The sequence below is a fragment of the Cnephaeus nilssonii genome, assembly GCF_951640355.1.
Source record: "Cnephaeus nilssonii genome assembly, chromosome: 15".
Classification (NCBI taxonomy): Eukaryota; Metazoa; Chordata; class Mammalia; order Chiroptera; family Vespertilionidae; genus Cnephaeus; species Cnephaeus nilssonii.
Window position 1 is genome coordinate 4585037 of NC_137086.1, and position 18234 is coordinate 4603270.

At 41.5% G+C, this 18234-nt stretch overlaps 1 protein-coding gene across 1 annotated transcript in view; it reads left to right on the forward strand.

Annotated features, from left to right (window-relative positions):
- Window positions 1–16995, forward strand: part of DDX1 (DEAD-box helicase 1) — a 28586-nt gene extending 11591 nt beyond the window's left edge. Inside the window, exons 11-26 of the mRNA XM_079791671.1 lie at window positions 241–317; window positions 440–554; window positions 1275–1413; window positions 5670–5730; window positions 6840–6938; window positions 7748–7837; window positions 8315–8503; window positions 9148–9199; window positions 11375–11521; window positions 12549–12640; window positions 14102–14174; window positions 14291–14363; window positions 14440–14482; window positions 15214–15309; window positions 15574–15694; window positions 16670–16995. Of these exons, the coding sequence (XP_079647797.1) occupies window positions 241–317; window positions 440–554; window positions 1275–1413; window positions 5670–5730; window positions 6840–6938; window positions 7748–7837; window positions 8315–8503; window positions 9148–9199; window positions 11375–11521; window positions 12549–12640; window positions 14102–14174; window positions 14291–14363; window positions 14440–14482; window positions 15214–15309; window positions 15574–15694; window positions 16670–16800 (1598 nt within the window). The 3' untranslated portion in view covers window positions 16801–16995. The remainder of the gene's footprint in view (window positions 1–240; window positions 318–439; window positions 555–1274; window positions 1414–5669; window positions 5731–6839; window positions 6939–7747; window positions 7838–8314; window positions 8504–9147; window positions 9200–11374; window positions 11522–12548; window positions 12641–14101; window positions 14175–14290; window positions 14364–14439; window positions 14483–15213; window positions 15310–15573; window positions 15695–16669) is intronic.
- The last annotated feature ends 1239 nt before the right edge of the window (window positions 16996–18234 follow it).

Below are 18234 nucleotides of genomic sequence, written 5' to 3' on the forward strand. Positions count from 1 at the left end.
GTCAGAGAGGGCGTTTCGATTTTTTTGTTTTTTAAATTATCAATTTATTTTAAGTTTGTATTGTTCAAAGCATTACATAAGTCCCCTCCTCCCCCCTTTGATTCTTTCCAAGACCCTCTACCCCCCCCCCCCCCAGGCCTACCACACTGTTGTCTGTGTCCATGGGTTATGCATATATGCATGTAAGTTCTTTGGAAGTTTTAATTTCTTTATCTCACTCTTCTTTTTTTTCTTTTTAAGGAAAAGACCTTGGTTTGGCATTTGAAATACCACCACATTTGAAGAACCAAGCCCTCTTTCCCGCCTGTGTTTTGAAGGTAAGTGAGAATCCAGTTAGAAGAATTTTGCTGGGACCACAGCTCCTTTGATCGGCATTATTGTGTATTGGCTAATTGGCTGTTAGATTAAGAATTGTCATTTTCTCTGTATTCCCTGCTAGAATGCTGAACTAAAATTCAACTTCGGTGAAGAAGAATTTAAGTTTCCACCAAAAGACGGTTTTGTAGGTCTGTCCAAGGCGCCGGACAGCTGCGTTGTCAAATCCCAGCACACAGGTATTGCACCTGGCAGGTGCGGGCGGGGCGGGGGGGGGGGGATTTCAGTCAGGATGGGGGGCAGGTGAAAACTCCCGTAGGTAAGGCTTCTCTTAGCAAGTTAGTTACCTGTGCCCCCGGCCGGTGTAGGCACACATCAGGAAAACTAAATTTCAGAACTGAATGCGTAAACTCCTAAGTACCTGGTTTCAGTTGAGGCATTGTGGGGATCCCGATGATGACGACGCTAGTGTTTATAATGTGTGCACTTTAAGTGCCACAGCAGGTGCTGGTGCTTCCCACCAATTACTCAGCTCCCTACAGCCCGTGAGGTAGTGTCCTCCCATTTTCAGACCGAGAACTTGAGGAGTGGGGACGTGAAGTGACCTCCTCAGGTCTCAGAACCAGTATGTGGTAGAACTGAATTCAGACGTGAGCAGTTGCCTCCAAAGCTCAGACTCTTACCCATTGTACTGCCTAATCTGCTGCAGTTATTCAAAGTAAGTACATTTCATAACTTAGTTTATCATAAAGCCTACCAGTCAGTGGCAATTCTGCAAGTAGATTTAAAGAAACATTAGTTCATTTAGGCAATCTTAGCTTTATTGTGTTTTGTTTGACTATTTCCTATACTTTGGACAGTTATTTAAAATTTTGATACTGGACTATTTGCACGCATGTTTTGCGAATAAAGGTACTTATTGCGGTTCGGATGTGTTCTGATCCTTTTCTTCTCTTCAGGTAGCGCGCAGGTGGCACAGACCAAGTTCCTCCCCAACGCGCCCAAAGCTCTCATCGTCGAACCCTCCCGAGAGTTAGCTGAACAAACTCTGAACAACGTCAAGCAGTTTAAGAAATATGTTGATAATCCGAAATTAAGGTAAAGCTTCCGTTTGTGTTGGAAACCTACTGTCTTTAGGTTTGAGGTGGTTGGGAAGAAAAATAAGGTAGAAAAAATGAGGTAGAAATTCAGTGTGTATACATACACACGTAAATGTGAGTGTATTTAACTTTGATGTAAAATAGCAGTTTCTATATAAAACTGCTTAAGTGGTAAGTTTGATTTAAAAGTAAATTGAGATTTCTTTCTGTGTCTCTTACATGAAGAGTCATGGTTTGCCAAATAGGATAAATTGGCCCTTTAAAGGGAGCATTTCATTTGGTGTTAGATTCCTCACTTCATTTGCATAGGAAATACACCACTCTCTTTCTAGCATGGTGGTAACAGCGCAGTGACGTTATTGTTGCTGTCTCATGGTGGTGACCTTCTTCCCTTTGGGTGCTCAGACTGGTCACTGTCCAGGTAGAGGGCTCTTTCTACCAAGTAAAGTTAATCATGTGGGACTTCTTGCTCAGCAGTAGATCCCTTTTAATTTGGAGAAGGAAAGTCATGACATATAAGTAGTTGATTTGCCACTTGATTTTTGTTCATTTTACTCTGAATTATTTTTTTTATTGAAACACAATTCACTATAAAATTCATCCTCGGAAGTTGTACAGTTTCAGTGGTTTTTAGTAAAGCCACAGCACTGTAACCATCACTGTCTGATTTCAAAGACTTTGAATTATTGGCATCATGCAGGCCCATCTCTTTAATATTGATCTTACTTACAAGTAAAACTCATTCAGGGATAAAGGAAACTTAATAAAACTTTTTGATAAAATAATTCCTAATTTTGTTTTCAGGATTCATGCTTTTTACTTATCCAGTTATTATTTGAACATTACTGTGTGTGGAGTCTTAGGCTAGGGGTCAGGGGTATGACAATGAGAATTAGTCTTTGCTTTTATAGAATTAGGTGTGGGAGTGTGGGGACATTGGGGAGAGAAACAGCAGGACAAGTGATGAGTGCCTTGAGGGTGGGATAGGCAAAGCCCTGGAGGAGCTTGTAAGCAGACCTCTGTTTATTGAGAGAGACTCAGAACTCCTCATAGGAGTGTTTTGGAAGAATGGACAATGCTAATATGAATTGGTTTTTATGCTGTCAGTATGTGTAAAGATTGATATGCCTGGGGCCAAAGGCTGGAAGGGAACATGAGTAAAATTAATGTATATTTTAAGATGGTAACATTGTGGGTTATTGATTTTGTATTTAGAAATGAGCCTCTCCTTAGAAAAACCCAGCTCAAGTCCTGGTCTTTCTGTGAAGCTAACCGAGCTGTACCCGCCTGTCCTGTCTCCCCCTGGGTACACTCACTGTGTGTGCCTCGCCTTCATCCTCCGCGCTGTCATGTGTTGGTGTTCCTTGTTTCAAATAAGTAGCGTTACTAGTCCCCTTCAGATGTACACTCCCTCAGACGGGCTGTTCTTTTGTATTCCTCAGCCTGCAGGGGAACCACTGGTTCATTTTCTGTCTGTCGATTTGCCTGTTTGGGACGTTTTATGTTAGTGGACTTGGACAGTATGTGCTCTTTTGTGACTGGCTTCTCTGACTTGGCATAATGTTTTTGAGGTTTATCAATGTGGGGGCATGGGTCGATACTTAATTCCTTTAAGTTGCTGAAAAGTGTTGGTTTTATGCATGCACCACCTTTTTGTTGATTCGTACATTAGTTGATGGGCATTTGGGTTGTTCCACTTTTTGGCTGTCGTGCTGTGAACATGAGTGGACGAGTTTTGTGTGGACATTTCCATTTCTCTTGGGTGTATACTGGGGGTGTAATTGCTGGGCCATAGTAGCTACATGGTTAGCATTTTCAGGAACTGCCAAACTGCTTCCCAAAGTGACAGCACCATTTGACATGGCTGTTAGTAATGTGTGAGGGTTCAGTCTCACCAAACTTACATCTGTCTTTGACTATCGCCTCCCCAGTGGGTGGAAGCTGGTATCTCATTGTGGCTCTGATTTGCATTTCTGTGTAGCTAATGATGTTCAACATCTCTCATGTGCTTATTGGCCATTTGTAATGTCTGTTCAAATTCCCTGCCTATTTTTCAGTTTGGTTATTTGTGTTTTCATTGTTGAGTTTGAAGAGTTTTTACACACACACACTGTAAGCTCTGTCTGATTTGCAAATATTTTCTCCCATTCTGTGGGCTGTCTTTTCATGCTTTTATTAGTGTCCTTTGAAATACAAAAGTTTTAATTTTTATGAAGTCCAATTTATGTATTTTTTTTCATTTGTTGCTTTTGTTTTTGGTGTGGTATACCAAGTGTACTGTTTAGTAATGGCAGATTTTGTAATCAAAGAAAACACAATAATTTCAAGAGAAGCATCAGAAGTGCTTTATTCAAAGTAATGTCCATCGCTAGCTACACATTTCCCCCATCTTTCAGGTAATTTGTGGATACCGTCCCAATAGAACTTTTCTTCTTTTGAGGCAAACCATTCAGAGACTCAATTTTCCACTTCTTCTTATGTTTTGAAGTGCTGCTCAGAAAGTGCGTGTGCCATCGATCGGAACAAGTGGCAATCTGAAGGAGTAAGGTCTGGTGAATACGGCGGGTGGGTTAGTACTTCCCAGGCAAGATCTTTTAATGTGTCTTTAACTGGTTTTGAAGTGTGTGATGGTGCGTCATCATGAAGCAAAATTACTTTGCCGTGTCTTCTGGCACATTACGTTCGTTTCACAATCAAAGCATGGTTCAAATTGGTTATATGTTATCGGTAGCGATTAGTATTAACGGTTTCACCTGGTTTTAGAAGCTCATAATACACCACACCTTCCTGATCCCACCAAACGCAGAGCATTGTCTTCTTTCCGAAGCGATTTGGCCTTGCAGTCAATGTTGATGGTTGACCCAGTCAACCTATGATTTTGTGCATTTGGGATTCTCAAAATAAATCCACTTTTCATCGCCAGTCACAATTTGATGCAAAAAGACTTTCTTTCGTGCCATTGAAGCAGCATTTTACTGATGACTTTTCGGTTTTCCATTTGTCTTTCGTTCAGTTGATGTGGCACCCATTTTCCTCCCTTTAAAATCTTTCCCATTGCTTGTAAACGATCAGAAATGGTTTGTTGAACAACGTTTAATCTTTCTGCAGGTTGTTTTGGAGTTTGACTTGCATCTTCATCCAATAATGCTTGTAATTGTTGGTCTTCAAACTTTTTCGGTTGACCTGGACGTTCTTTGTCTTTCACATTGAAATCATCACTTTAAAGCATTTAAACCAGCGTTCACAAGTATCTTGAGATGGAGCATGTTCACCATAAGCTTCCCGAAGTATACGATAAATTTTTCTTCAAAATAATGAATTAAAACTTCCTGCAAATGCTCTTTTTTTGGCACGAAATTCGACATTTTTAAGCGTAAAAATATCTATGCTGTTAACACCTTCAGAAAATTTGACATGAAGTTTTGAAGCTTGCTGTCAATACGACAAAATAGCATACATATCAAATCACATATTCTAGTATATCAACATATGTGTAACTCCATCTATTGAAAAACCCCCGCATTATTAACATAATTATTACACCTAGTATAAGGAGACTTTGCCTAACCCAGGGTCAAGAAAGCTGACGCCTATGTTTTTTTCTAAGTGTTTATATTGTTAGGTCTTTCACTTAGGTCTGTGGTTCATTTTGAGTTCATGCTTGTGTATGATATAAAGGGGAGGTTTAACTTCACTCCTTTGCATGTGCATATCCATTTGTCTAGCACCGCTTGTTGAAAAGACTTCTTTCCCTCCATTGAATTGTCTTGACATAAGGCAATTTTTTTAACCTAACCATTCTTTTTGAAGTATTTTGAATGAGAAAAATTTAAACAACTAAAGGATATTCTATGAAAAGTACTAGTAAATCTCCTTCCACTTCATCCCCCAGTTTTTAGTTATTCTGCCTGCGGCAACTTTAAAACTTGATATTTACATATTTCAGAGCTGTTCTCTGCACATACAGCCATTACGTGTGAAAGATGATTGAAACGAGGCCGGAGCCCCTGGAGGCTGTGATGAGGGCTCGTGTTTGAGTGCTCCGTGCTTGCCCGCTCTGCTCGCTTTCCACACTAGGGCATTCATAGGCTCCTGGGCATGGAGCGCTTCGTGTCCTTCCTACTTCCTACTTTCCTGTGGGTTCTTCCTCCGTTACTTACTCAACTTCATTTCCACCGAAAAGAGATGGGTGCAGCTCACACACTAAGCGTACTTTAACCTTTTTCTACATTATTATTCTGCTATTTATTTCAGGGAGCTTCTGATAATTGGAGGTGTGGCAGCCCGGGATCAGCTCTCTGTTTTAGATAATGGGGTAAGTTGTACTTCTGATTTTTAAAAAGTCACATCATGAGTGGTCATTTTGGCAGTATAGTTGTGTTGTGTTTCAAGAGATGGAAACAGGGTCAAAAAAGTATAAATTTGATGGGTGAGGATGCTAAGACCTGGCCCCAATAGGGTGGAAATGAGGTCAGAGACGTGTAAGGAGAAGTCTTAATGGCTGTGCTCAGCCATGCGTTTATAAAGGACAAAGCTAAGCTGTGATCTTCATTAGAGAAATTGCTAGCTGTGCTCTTCAATTCGGTGAAGCTGACACGGGTAGGACCTTATAAAATATTTTCTATGTATGAAATAACCTCTTCCTGACACATTTCTCTTCCATTTCCTTCCTTACTGTTTTCTCATTCAGTCTAAGCCACCTGGCACTGAGTCCTGGGGCGCAAACATACCCTCCCTCCCATTACATTGGCGCCCGGCAAAGGACATTTCCTTCTGAATGATTTAGATTTGACCCGGTGTGGCCTGTTAAGAGCAAGGAATCATGTTATGTATTGGACTTGTTAAGATAGTAATATTCTAAGATAGTAATATTACAGTATATTCTTATTTAGTGTGTTATATTTTAGTGGTTGAAGAGATAGTTAATATGTTCATTCCCAATCTTGGTTCCCTAAACCCAAATCCATTTTTTCCTAAGTTACTAAATTCCTTCACTCCTATTTTGCAGCTGCAGAGCTCAGGGAGTTAGGGCTGCTTCCGTCAGCCCGGCCTGAGTGTGCTGGCGGAGCGATGGCAGTCAGGCAGTGCTGCTCCGAGCTCTCTCGGTAGCAGCCAGTTTCCTTCTGCTCGGGATCTAGGGTGTTCTCGTCTGTTCTTTCCATCTTACCTTCTCTTCTCCTGTTGTCTTCCACCATCCTCTGGCTCAGCCTTAGCCCTGTGTGCGTCTGCAGCAGAAGTCAGCTTTGGAGTGACAGAGTAATTTTTAAAAATCTTTTAAAGTTGCAGCATTGTGCACATGTGCGGTCGGGACCTGGTGGAGTAGTTGGTATCATTACACAAGTCAGGTTAATGTATTTCTCAGGCTTTTCTAACTAAACTGAGTTATTTTCTCGGGTTCCATCGGTGCTTCTTTGATGTTTTCAGGTGGATATAGTCGTCGGCACTCCGGGGAGACTGGATGACCTGGTGTCCACCGGGAAGCTGAACTTGTCCCAAGTTAGGTTCCTGGTCCTGGACGAAGCCGTATGTTGAAATATGTTATGCTTTTTAAAGTGTTTGCTTTTATTTTTGAAGATGAAATATGTAAAACAAATTAAAAATATAATTGTCATGATTCAAATACCTAGAGATAATCATTGTTACCAGTTTGGTATATTTTCTTCCACTTCTGTATTTATGTAAATGTTATTTTATGTAGTTGAAATCAAGCTTTGAGGCATCTAGGAAAGCTTTTTTTAAATGTAGTATTGTTAAGTTTTTATGTTGTTATTCATAAAAGATTTTTAAAGGCTGTCTAATGTCTGTTGTATGGATACTTCATTGTTTGTTTTACCGCTCTTGTTACTAGATGTGTAGGTTTGTTTTATCTTTTCAAATAGTTATTTTTGTGTGTACGTAATTTTTTACACATTACAAATTATTCCTCTGTCATAGTTACAAATGAAACTGTATGAAAAGACATTAATGTGTTGGAGCTCTTGCAACATACTTGCAGATTAATTTCAGGAGGGGTGCAGTAGTTTTCAGGGTTTTTTTTGTTGTTGTTGTTTTCCATATTAAATCATATGCTTAGGACATGTAATAGCTGTTAACTCTCCTATTCTTTCATGAATACTAAAGTGTGTGGTGTTTGCATTGTGTTTTAGTCACATGAGGTTTAAAGTGAACTTACAACTTGTCTTTAACTATCCAAGAGAAAATAATCACTTAAAAAATACGTGGATATATATCTGTATGAATTAGTTTCTGCATCTTACATTTTACATTTGTTTTAGAAAAGAAAGGTGTAGATCCTGATTTAAAACGGACGCTTTTCTTTGCTTCTCACACAGGACGGGCTTCTCTCTCAAGGCTACTCGGACTTTATCAATAGGATGCACAGTCAGATCCCGCAGATCACCTCCGATGGGAAAAGGCTGCAGGTAAAGGACTAACACACCTTAAAGACATGTACATACTCATTACGTATCAGTGCTTAGTTTTTTATCTGACGTTCACGTCTTTTAGTGTTTTCTGATTAACTGCTCTATGAACTGTTTTCTTTAGTACTTGATTATATAATACAAAGGGAAAGGTCTAGGTTAGAGAAGTTGGTAAGTTTTTAGGTAAGTCTAAACCTTAAATTTAGATCTTCAAAACCTTTTCATCTTACTTAGTTTTTGTTGTGCCCCGAGGAATAGAGGTCATGATTTCTGTGGCAGTAGACTCTACTGACTAGAGGGTCTGAGCTCAGAGAGAGGAACTTGCCCGAAGCCACACCACTAATTGCTACAGAGTCGGGCACTGAACTTGTCTTCAGGTTCCAGGCGTAGTGTACGTCGTGGCCCACATCCATGTCATCGGTGGAGTTATTGTTATAAAATGAAAGTTTATCTAAACTTTGATTTTTCTATTCATAGGTGATTGTTTGCTCTGCTACTTTGCATTCTTTTGATGTAAAGAAACTGTCTGAGAAGATAATGCATTTTCCCACGTGGGTTGATTTAAAAGGCGAAGATTCCGTCCCAGACACCGTGCACCACGTGGTGGTCCCAGTGAATCCCAAAGCGGACAGGCTCTGGGAAAGGCTCGGGAAAAACCACATTAGAGTAAGTCTCTATAATGTGAACATTTGCACAGAGGAAAGCAGTCGTAAACTAGCTTTACCTCGGCTCTTAGTGATGCTTAACACAACCAGATAGTTTACCTCAGTAAAGAGAAATTGAGCAACAGTTTAGGAAAACGTTAGGCCTGTAGGGCATGGAATAAGTGATGGACTCATCTTTTACTTTTCTGTCTATGAAGTTGCTTTTGATAAAAAATTTTTATAAATAAACAGGATTACCTGTATATATAGACCTGATTTCAGATGCAGTGATTTCCTTTTTAGTAGTAGTTTGGTGTTTTCTTGATGTGCCTTATTTTTTAAAAAAAATTTCATGTGTCCATCATGTCATTTCCCCCCACTGTTACTGGATTTACCATTATATAAGGGTATGTTTATTATGAATACACAAAGTTCTAAAAACGACCTTTGTATTTTTATTATTACATTTAATATTGGTTAGCCTTAGACCTGCAGTTAATAAAGGGTTTTTCTGAATCTGAAGAACACTTGCCTACAGATTATAAAGATAAGTGTCTGAAGTGCAGCCTAAAGATAAATACAGTTCTCTTCTTGTAAAAAGTGACGCCTGTTCTGAATTGTTGATTAACCACTCCCCACCCCTTTTGTGTCCTTGCTGTTGGGTAGACGGATGAAGTACATGCAAAAGATAACACAAGACCTGGTGCTAACAGTCCGGGTAAGTAAAACACGTCAGTGAAATGAGCTGAAAGATTGTGAAAACAAATTGGTATATTTTGTTGTGTTTATGCCCTGTCTCATGGGATCTATAAAAGTAGAAAGGAAATCTGAAAATAAAAGCAACCAAAATAAGAAAGAAATGGTAGGAAAACTGACACTAGTCAACTTAGAGGAATATTAGTGACTGAATTTAAGATATTAGCCTCCTGGCATCTAAATCAGAAATATTTTAAATTATAAAATGCTCACTGATCATAGGAAACATTTCTCTGGTGACAGATTATATTATATTGACGCTGAATTCCAGGGGTTCTTCATTTCAGTAAACTAGATAACAAAGGTCTTGAGCTACAACTTTGTGAGAGATACAGATGTGACCCAGAAATGGTTTATTGATTCTTCTTGAATCAATATCCGTAACATAACATTTACCATTTTAACCTTTTGGGATATTTTTCATGGAAAGCAGTGGAACTAGGGATTAAAAAGTTCACAGAAGTTAGCGTGCTCGAGTGGCTGTGTGATGTAAACCTGGAAACGTATCCGCAATCACATTCCCTGGGAGGGCCCAGAGGGCGCACCATTGACCAGGGTAGAGCCATGCTGGTGAAAGGGGTACCAGACTCAGTTCAGCAGTGCCTCTCCTCTAGACAGATGACGAGTGGGAGATGCCGTTTCAGAACTGGGCTCCCAGATTGCATTGGGGATGTTAGGATGGCCCCATCTCCCCTACACACACAGGCCAGGTGACATAACAATCATAAGAAGCCAGATAGGTGCTGTTGTGAGCAGCAAGATCAGAGAGGACGGCGGTATTTATATATATAGAGAGAGAGGGCTGGCTGGTCTCCATTCCCTCCAGAGGTTGAGCTGATGCTGCGTGACCAAGGCCCCACCATGAATCGCATTGTTAGCATAGACTAGCATCTGTAGCATAGGCCAAGCCCCCAGGTACACAAAGACAGGCGGGGCATTTCAGGGGCTCAGGGGTTACCTCCCAGACCTTTTGGGACAAAGTCAGTTCTTTACTATTCATTTTCTCACCAGCACCTTCCTTTAATCTGCGTATGCCTCTGTCCTGTCATACCCACTTCAGGTCAAGTTGGCTTTAACCATTTTTAAGTGGATAGTTCAGTGGCATTAAGTACAGTCCTGTGTAACCACCACCACCCACCTCAGAACTTCCTCATCTTCCCAAGCTGAAACTGCCGATCATTACATTGTTATCGGTTTTTTAAAAGCCTTACATTAAATTCCAGTTCAGTGAAGATATTTGTATGCAGAGCTCAGACAGTTTGTCTCATGTACATAATGTTTTAAAAATGGATGAAGATCAGTGTGATGCAAGGACAGCGCTTAGGGAGCCTGGGACGCATCTTCAGTCCGTTAGGCTGCTTCGCTGGTATCAGGTGTCTCAATGGGTGGTGGCCTGCGTGGGCTGCACTCGGCTCAGGTGGGTATCTGCAGTCTTGGTTGAAGAGGGTTCCTTTGAGCCATTTTATCTGCGGCCCCGCTGGTGTGTGCTCAGCTGGCCTCTGAAGGAGAGGAGCAAAGGCTCTGCTCGTTCACAGTAACGTGCCTCCTGTGTGGGCATGCAGCCTGTGGAGTCAGTGTCTGCTGCTTCCTTTCCTTTCCTTGTGAAACTTCTGCTTCGTTTTATACTACAATTGGCGATGACCACAGAGACCTTAGACATACTTTGGGTTACACAGTAAAATGTTCATGAGGTAGTTGCGAGACTATAGCCCAGTTTCCCATTGAAAAATAAAGATTTGGAGGTTGGTGCCTAAGAAATTACTAGCTAGGTTTGATGTACGGTCTTTACTTCATAGAGGGAAGTAGGAACTTTTCGGTGTTTAGGTTAACTTAGAAAGTATGTTACTTGTTTTTAAATGGGGTTAAACATTTATGGCACATTTAGGGAAGTTAATGTGAGGCACAATAGAATTCTCCGTAAAAGGTAAGATTGTGTGGTTGTGTTTTCCTGTGTGTGTGTGTGTGTGTCTGTCCCTCATAGGAGGGATGGTTAGAGGTGTTTTGGGACCCCACAAACTGGCATCACATTGAAGCAGAGTTTAAGTGAGTTAAGCAGCAAGTCTGTGACTAATTATTTGTGTCCGTGGCAGTTCAGATTGAGATTCTGTGTTTCTGTTTTCCTCTGGTGATATTTAAGAGATGTGGTCTGAAGCTATTAAAATCCTGAAGGGGGAGTATGCCGTGCGGGCCATCAGGGAACACAAGATGGACCAAGCAATTATCTTCTGTAGAACCAAAATCGACTGTGACAACTTGGAGCAGTATTTTATGCAGCAAGGAGGAGGTAAGGTTTCCTTACTTGAAGTAAATTGTGCTTATTCCCTCATTTAGTCGGATATTAATCTCCGGTCGATGCAGTCTAGAATGCGCACAGACTGTAAAGCAGTGATGGTGCGCTGTGTGTGTGCTGACTCAGTGCTTTTCTGTAAGATGAGCCCAGGAAAAAATGAGACCATTTCCACAGAGGTCGTTTCATTACAGTGAGCGTGGGTCACAGTGTTAATGTCATTTGGAAGGAGGGTGAAGTTATTGAGTAATGTTAAAATTTCAAGTGTATCTCCTAAGTAATGGAATGTATGTCTTTTAAATCGGTATGTGAGGAAAAAAAACCTTAATCTACATAAGGCTAAATAAGAAAGGAAGAAGGGGGAAATGAGAAAAAGCAGAACAGTTAGAAATTACAGAATAAGAGATGGCTGTGGAAAATCTGGATACATGCGTGAGCACTATTTAACATATACCAGGGGACTAAAGTCTGTTCAGAGGCAGAGGTTGGCCCAGCCACTGGCTCAGATAACTGAGTTGTGTAGATCAATGGTCGCCAACCAGTGGTCTGCGGGCCACTGGTGGTCCGTGAGGTCTGAAAGGTTGGCGACCGCTCATGTAGAACACCTTCAGGAGGGCAGGCTTGTGGGCGTGGCCTTTAGTAAGGGCATGGACTTCTTAGTGCCTGTTTTGATTCTTCCAAGAATAACCTCTTAAAAAAAAAAAAAATAACCTCTTTTACCTACTTTTTGTTTTTCGCTTCGTATGGTACAGGTGAAGTTCCTGGTGTCCACATGTATTTTCCTCTTATTAATATATTTCATTGGCATGCTGCTTTATTTACTTCTGCAGATTGGGAAGGTGGCTTAAAATGTCCTTCAAAGCAAAATCAAATTTAATGCCAGGGAGTTCATTTTAGTGGCACTTGGCCTAATTGTGTTAACCCTGGTTTGTGACGTAGATTTCCATAGAATTATTGGTAACATTGTAGCCTGACTCTGAGGCTAGTGTTTGCCACGGTTAACTTTTAATCTGCCTTCCACCAGGGCCTGATAAGAAGGGACACCAGTTCTCCTGTGTTTGTCTGCATGGCGACAGAAAGCCTCATGAGAGAAAGCAGAACTTGGAAAGATTTAAGGTATTGGCATTGAAATAGTTTCATTTCCTTAATATGAAAGAGGAGAGTTGTATCTGGTTTTAATCAGTTCCAGTTAATATTCATAAAACAATTCTTGTCCTAGAAATTTCAAAATATTTCTGTCCTCGCTGGTGTATTCCATTCATGGCTGTGCTTAGTCATCTTTAAGGTCAGATGGTAAATTATACATTTTCTATCAGCACAACACAACTGTAACAAGAATTTTTAATTTGAGAAAGTTTTAGTTAAATTCTTTCAGGTAGATCTTTTTAGAAGCATCATTAGATAGGTAAAGTCTGTGAGCCTCTAAAAAAGCTTATAGTGATGCCCAAGAAAACTTAATATGTAGATTATTTTCAGACAGGTGTCAAAATAGGGTTTTGTAGAATTAAATAGAGTTTTAATTGTTTGGGGCAGACCATCCCAGCTACAGCACATGAATAGGTTATGAGGTGGGTGGGGCTTGAGCCCTTTAAGACCCAAGGTCAGTAGCCTGCACCCACAAGAATCCTTACTGTTTATCATAGTGTGTTCATTTCCGTGCATAATGCATTCTCTCAGGAGCACCATGGAAAAGGTGAGAGTGTTGGGAACTTTGGATTGTGTTCCCATCCATGCTCTGGATTGATGTGGATGACAAGATATATGGATTGGCCTGGTTTACTCAGGGGGGCCGCCCCTCTGTATCTGGGCATTTTACTGGACCCGTGGTCGGCAACCTGCGGCTCGCGAGCCACATGCGGCTCTTTGGCCCCTTGAGTGTGGCTCTTCCACAAAATACCACGGCCTGGGCGAGTCTATGTTGAAGAAGTGGCGTTAGAAGAAGTTTAAGTTTAAAAAATTGGGCTCTCAAAAGAAATTTCAATCGTTGTACTGTTGATATTTGGCTCTGCTGACTAATGAGTTTGCCGACCACTGGCCTGGACCAAAACACAGTGTGCCCTTCCCCCTCCCCCAGAGCTCTGACTGTGCTGTGCCTGGGCCAGACCCCATCCCAGGCTGATGTGTATTTCCTTAGTGAGCACCAGGGGGCACTCTCTGCCCCTTCTCTTTAGCATTTTTTCCTCACAAGCATTGAGGAAATATCTAGTATTCTGAATTTCAATGCAAGGGTAAAAATAATGCTTCTGTTTTTATAGTTTGTTCTATTTTTCTCTTGAATTACCTATCAGGATTTCTGAAGATAAAGCCAAATTTTAGCAAAGGTTTAATATCTTTGATGTAAGAGAAAAGCAAAGCAAAATGAATCTAGTCATTGATTTATTCACCTTAAATGTCGTCGTTAGTGAACCATAACTTAAAAATTCAAGAGGTGGCCCAGAGAATTAAGATGATCTGGGTCTCTAATCTGAAAGTAACTCAGTAGTTACTAGAGTTCTCAGTTAGTGGAAAGACAGTGTTGTGTTTATTTTTTTGTATATGTGCTGATAAATGCCTTTCTGTCCTCTTTGTTCTCTGTAGAAAGGAGACGTAAGATTCTTGATTTGCACAGATGTAGCTGCCAGAGGAATTGATATCCACGGTGTTCCTTATGGTAAAAAGACTTTTTATACCTACAGATGGAATTTTATGGAATTTAAAGTAGTAAACTAATATTTTCAAAATATTTAGAAACTCATGGCAGTTGGTAATGACCGATTTCATTTCCAGTCATAAATGTCACCCTGCCTGACGAGAAGCAGAACTATGTCCACCGGATCGGCCGGGTCGGCAGAGCTGAGAGGTACTGCGGCCCTCCCCTCCTCTCAGAGCGTCTGTGCTGGGGGGCGGGGTCTAACGAGACTGTTCACCTCTTTCAGGATGGGCCTGGCCATTTCCCTGGTGGCAACAGAAAAAGAGAAGGTAACCCGCTCAGTGCTGTATCGCATTCACTGTTTATGTTGCTACATTTTTCTTAGATGTTGGAAAGAAAAGCAGTGGGATTTTCCCATTCCCATTGAATTTGGTTGCACAGGGAATATAAGTGACCTCTTTGTAGCCTTTTTTTTGGTCAGTGTTCACTAAATGGATAAATAGGATGAGTTTGGAAGGGAAAAATGCAAAATGTTATTTGTCCTAATAGCTTTAAAATAATTGTTTTCACCAAAATGTATTTAAACTCTGGCATGGTGCCATAGAAGACTTTTTATGGGGGGAGGGGGGAGGGGGGAGAGTGTAACTTACTATTTTGATATAATTTCACATTTACAGACAAGTTGCAAGAATAAAGAATCCCCTTATATTCATTGCCCAAACCAGTTCATTTTGCTTTTTGCTTTATTTTCTTAGGAAAGAGATTTGAACTTACTTTTTATGCTCATCTTGATATAGCATTCTCCAATATGTACTTTTTCATCCTTGTTTCTATGTGAGAATTGCTTTCTATAACTGACATCCATTTTGGAAAAACGGTTGGATTATTTTCAAGAAGAGTTCTTTTGGGAGACCTGGTTAAGAAAGAGCTACTGAGCGGTGTTGGTAGCAGCCGCACCTGCAGTCTGCCTCGAGGACAGACGATATTAAAAACAAGGTGACAATAGAGCATTCGAGCGTGTTTCCGTCTCCACGCATGTTCATTCCTCCTCCCTCTTTAGGTCTGGTACCATGTGTGTAGCAGCCGTGGGAAGGGGTGTTACAACACCAGGCTCAAGGAGGATGGTGGCTGCACCATATGGTACAATGAGATGCAGGTAAGGTGCCAAAAGCTTATCACAGTTGGAAAGGAGACTGCATTTGTTTGCAAAAGTCCTATCAGCACTTCTCTGTTGTCACTTAGGAGGGAAAGTATTGAGTAATTGATTATAATGTTAGCTGTAGTTTATAAATTGTAACTGAGTCCATCTCTTCAGAAATCTATCTTCCATTTATACTAAGTATTGTACAGCTTCCTGCTTTTATTTAATGCTACTAAAATGCAACTCTTGTCAACATGAAATTTTCTCTCCCTTTCTTAGTTGCTCTCTGAGGTAGAAGAACACCTGAACTGTACCATTTCTCAGGTTGAGCCAGATATAAAGGTACCTGTGGATGAATTTGATGGCAAAGTTACCTATGGACAAAAACGGGCAGCTGGTGGTAAGCTTTGAATTACTTTTAATTCTGTTTTAAATTAGAATGTTTCCTCTCTGAGCATCAGTTTAAGAAGCAAGTACTTTTATTTCATAACTAGAGGCCTGGTGCATGAAATTCATGCACTTGGGGCGGGTGTCCCTCAACCTGGCCTGCACCATCTCGCAATCCTGGAGCTCTCGGGAGATGTCCGACTGACGGCTTAGCGCTGCCGGACATCCTTAGTGCTGCTGTGGAGGCAGAGGCGCTCGCCAGCCATGAGCCTGGCTCAGGGCTTCTGGCTGAGCGGCACTCCCCCTGTGGGAGTGCACTGACCACCGGGGCAGCTCCTGAGTTGAGCGTCTGCCCCCTGGTGGTCAGTGCACGTCATAGTGACCAGTCATTCTGCCATTGGTTGATTTGCATATTAGCTTTTTATCATATAGGATGTTAAGTGTATATTTTTAGCATGTTACTCCCTCTTTATTATTCTCATAGCACCTGTCTATACCTGTCCACGGCATTTTTATTGTATGATGTATGTGAATGAAGCAGTGTAGCTGCCTCTCTCGATGTGTTAATGTCATATGAGTAGTTGAACATTTATAGAGTTTTTAGGGAACGAGTGTAGTGATTTTGAGTGAAGAATCAGAAACCTTTGACTTAGTTCAGTGGTAACCAGCCTACCCTCCCCTTTGCCTGGAATGCCCTTTGCTCATTCCTGAAATTTTGTTAAGATTCAGACTAATCTTGTGTTTTCCCCAATCAAGGACGAGGACGGGAGGGCCGGATGGGGGTATTGGGACAGCTGTTAGTGAGGCCGAATCCTGGATTTGTAATGATTTAACATTTTAGAACTCTGAGTTTTGGAGATAACCTGACCGGTAGTACATTTTTATTGCTAGAAGCAACGTTGAAACTGATGCAGTTGAGCCAGAGTATTGCCGACAAGTTGTTTCAGGCAGGTCATTTACATTGCTCTGTGCTCTGTGTGTGATGCAGGTGGAAACTATAAAGGCCATGTGGATGTTCTGGCACCTACAGTTCACGAGTTGGCTGCCCTTGAAAAGGAGGCGCAGACGTCTTTTCTGCACCTTGGCTACCTTCCTAACCAGCTGTTCAGAACCTTCTGATTCTCACACCGGAGACTGAGTAATACGGCTGTCGTCTTAAAACTCTAAAACTGCTGTACTGCTTCCAGGCAGCAGTATTTATAGTAACTTAAGCTATTAATGCTAACTCTTGCATGTCAAGAAACATGGAACATTAGTCATAGGAATTCTTCATGTAATGGCAACCTAATGAAAGTAATAAATGTGATGACTCTATTTTCATGAAGGTCTGTGTCTTATTTTAACGTGACTTGATGGTTTTTCTTCTTCAAGAATGCTGTGGTTTATGAGGTGCAGTTCTTGGGAATGTGCACTTGGCAGAGGACCGTGTGGAGCCACTGAGTATCGAGGAGGCGCTTCCCCCCAGGCAGCGGCCCTCGGTGGAGACGGGCTTGCGATGGTGATGGTGCCTACGTGTGTCCGTAGCTGGAGAGGTGGGAGGTGAGGGAGGACCGGTGGTACCGAGGCAGGACAGCTCGGCTAGTCTGGAGCCGGTGTTTTAGGAGCTGGAAGGTTCTGTGAGGACTGACAGCTGAGTGGGTGGTGGCGACAGTGAAGCTGTATCCCTGAAGGTTCGCCTTTGTTTTAAGACCCTTTCTTCCGAGGTTGTGCTCACAAAGGTAAAACGATTCCACTGTCCCTCTGGGCCTTACACTTGAACACAGGCCTTTGGAATACATTTCCTCAGACCCTCTTGCCTCGCACCAGAAGGAAAAATTGAAATACATATAATTGAATTGCTCTTTTGTGCCTGTTGACTCGTAGTTTATAAAGAAGTTTCTTGGGGAACTTTTTTTTTACCTTAGAGATTTCTTTTTTTTTTAAAATATATTTTATTGATTTTTTACAGAGAGGAAAGGAGAGGGACAGAGAGCTAGAAACATTGATGAGAGAGAAACATCGACCAGCTACCTCTTGCACACCCCCTACCGGGGATGTGCCCGCAACCAATGTACATGCCCTTGATCGGAATCGAACCTGGGACCTTCCAGTCCGCAGACCGACGCTCTATCCACTGAGCCAAACCGGTTTCGGCATTTTTTTTTTTAATATATTTTATTGAGTTTTTACAGAGAGGAAGGGAGAGGGAGAGAGAGAGAGAAACATTGATAAGAGAGAAACATCGATCAGCTGCCTCCTGCACACCCCCTATTGGGGATGTGCCCGCAACCAAGGTACATGCCCTTGACCGGAACCGAACCCGGGACCCTTCAGTCCACAGGCCGACGCTCTATCCACTGAGCCAAACCGGTCAGGGTAGAGATTTCTTAAGAGCACAAGTTATAATGTCTTGTATGATGGTGTTAAACCTTTGAGCCCTGAACTATTTCTTCAAACACAATCTTGAGTGAAACTATTTAAACAGGGGGAAACGCATTACCATTGACTTCACTTCCCAGTACTGAGTCCTGGTGCGTGTGGCAGGAGGAGGAGAATTTCATTCTTTCACCCACA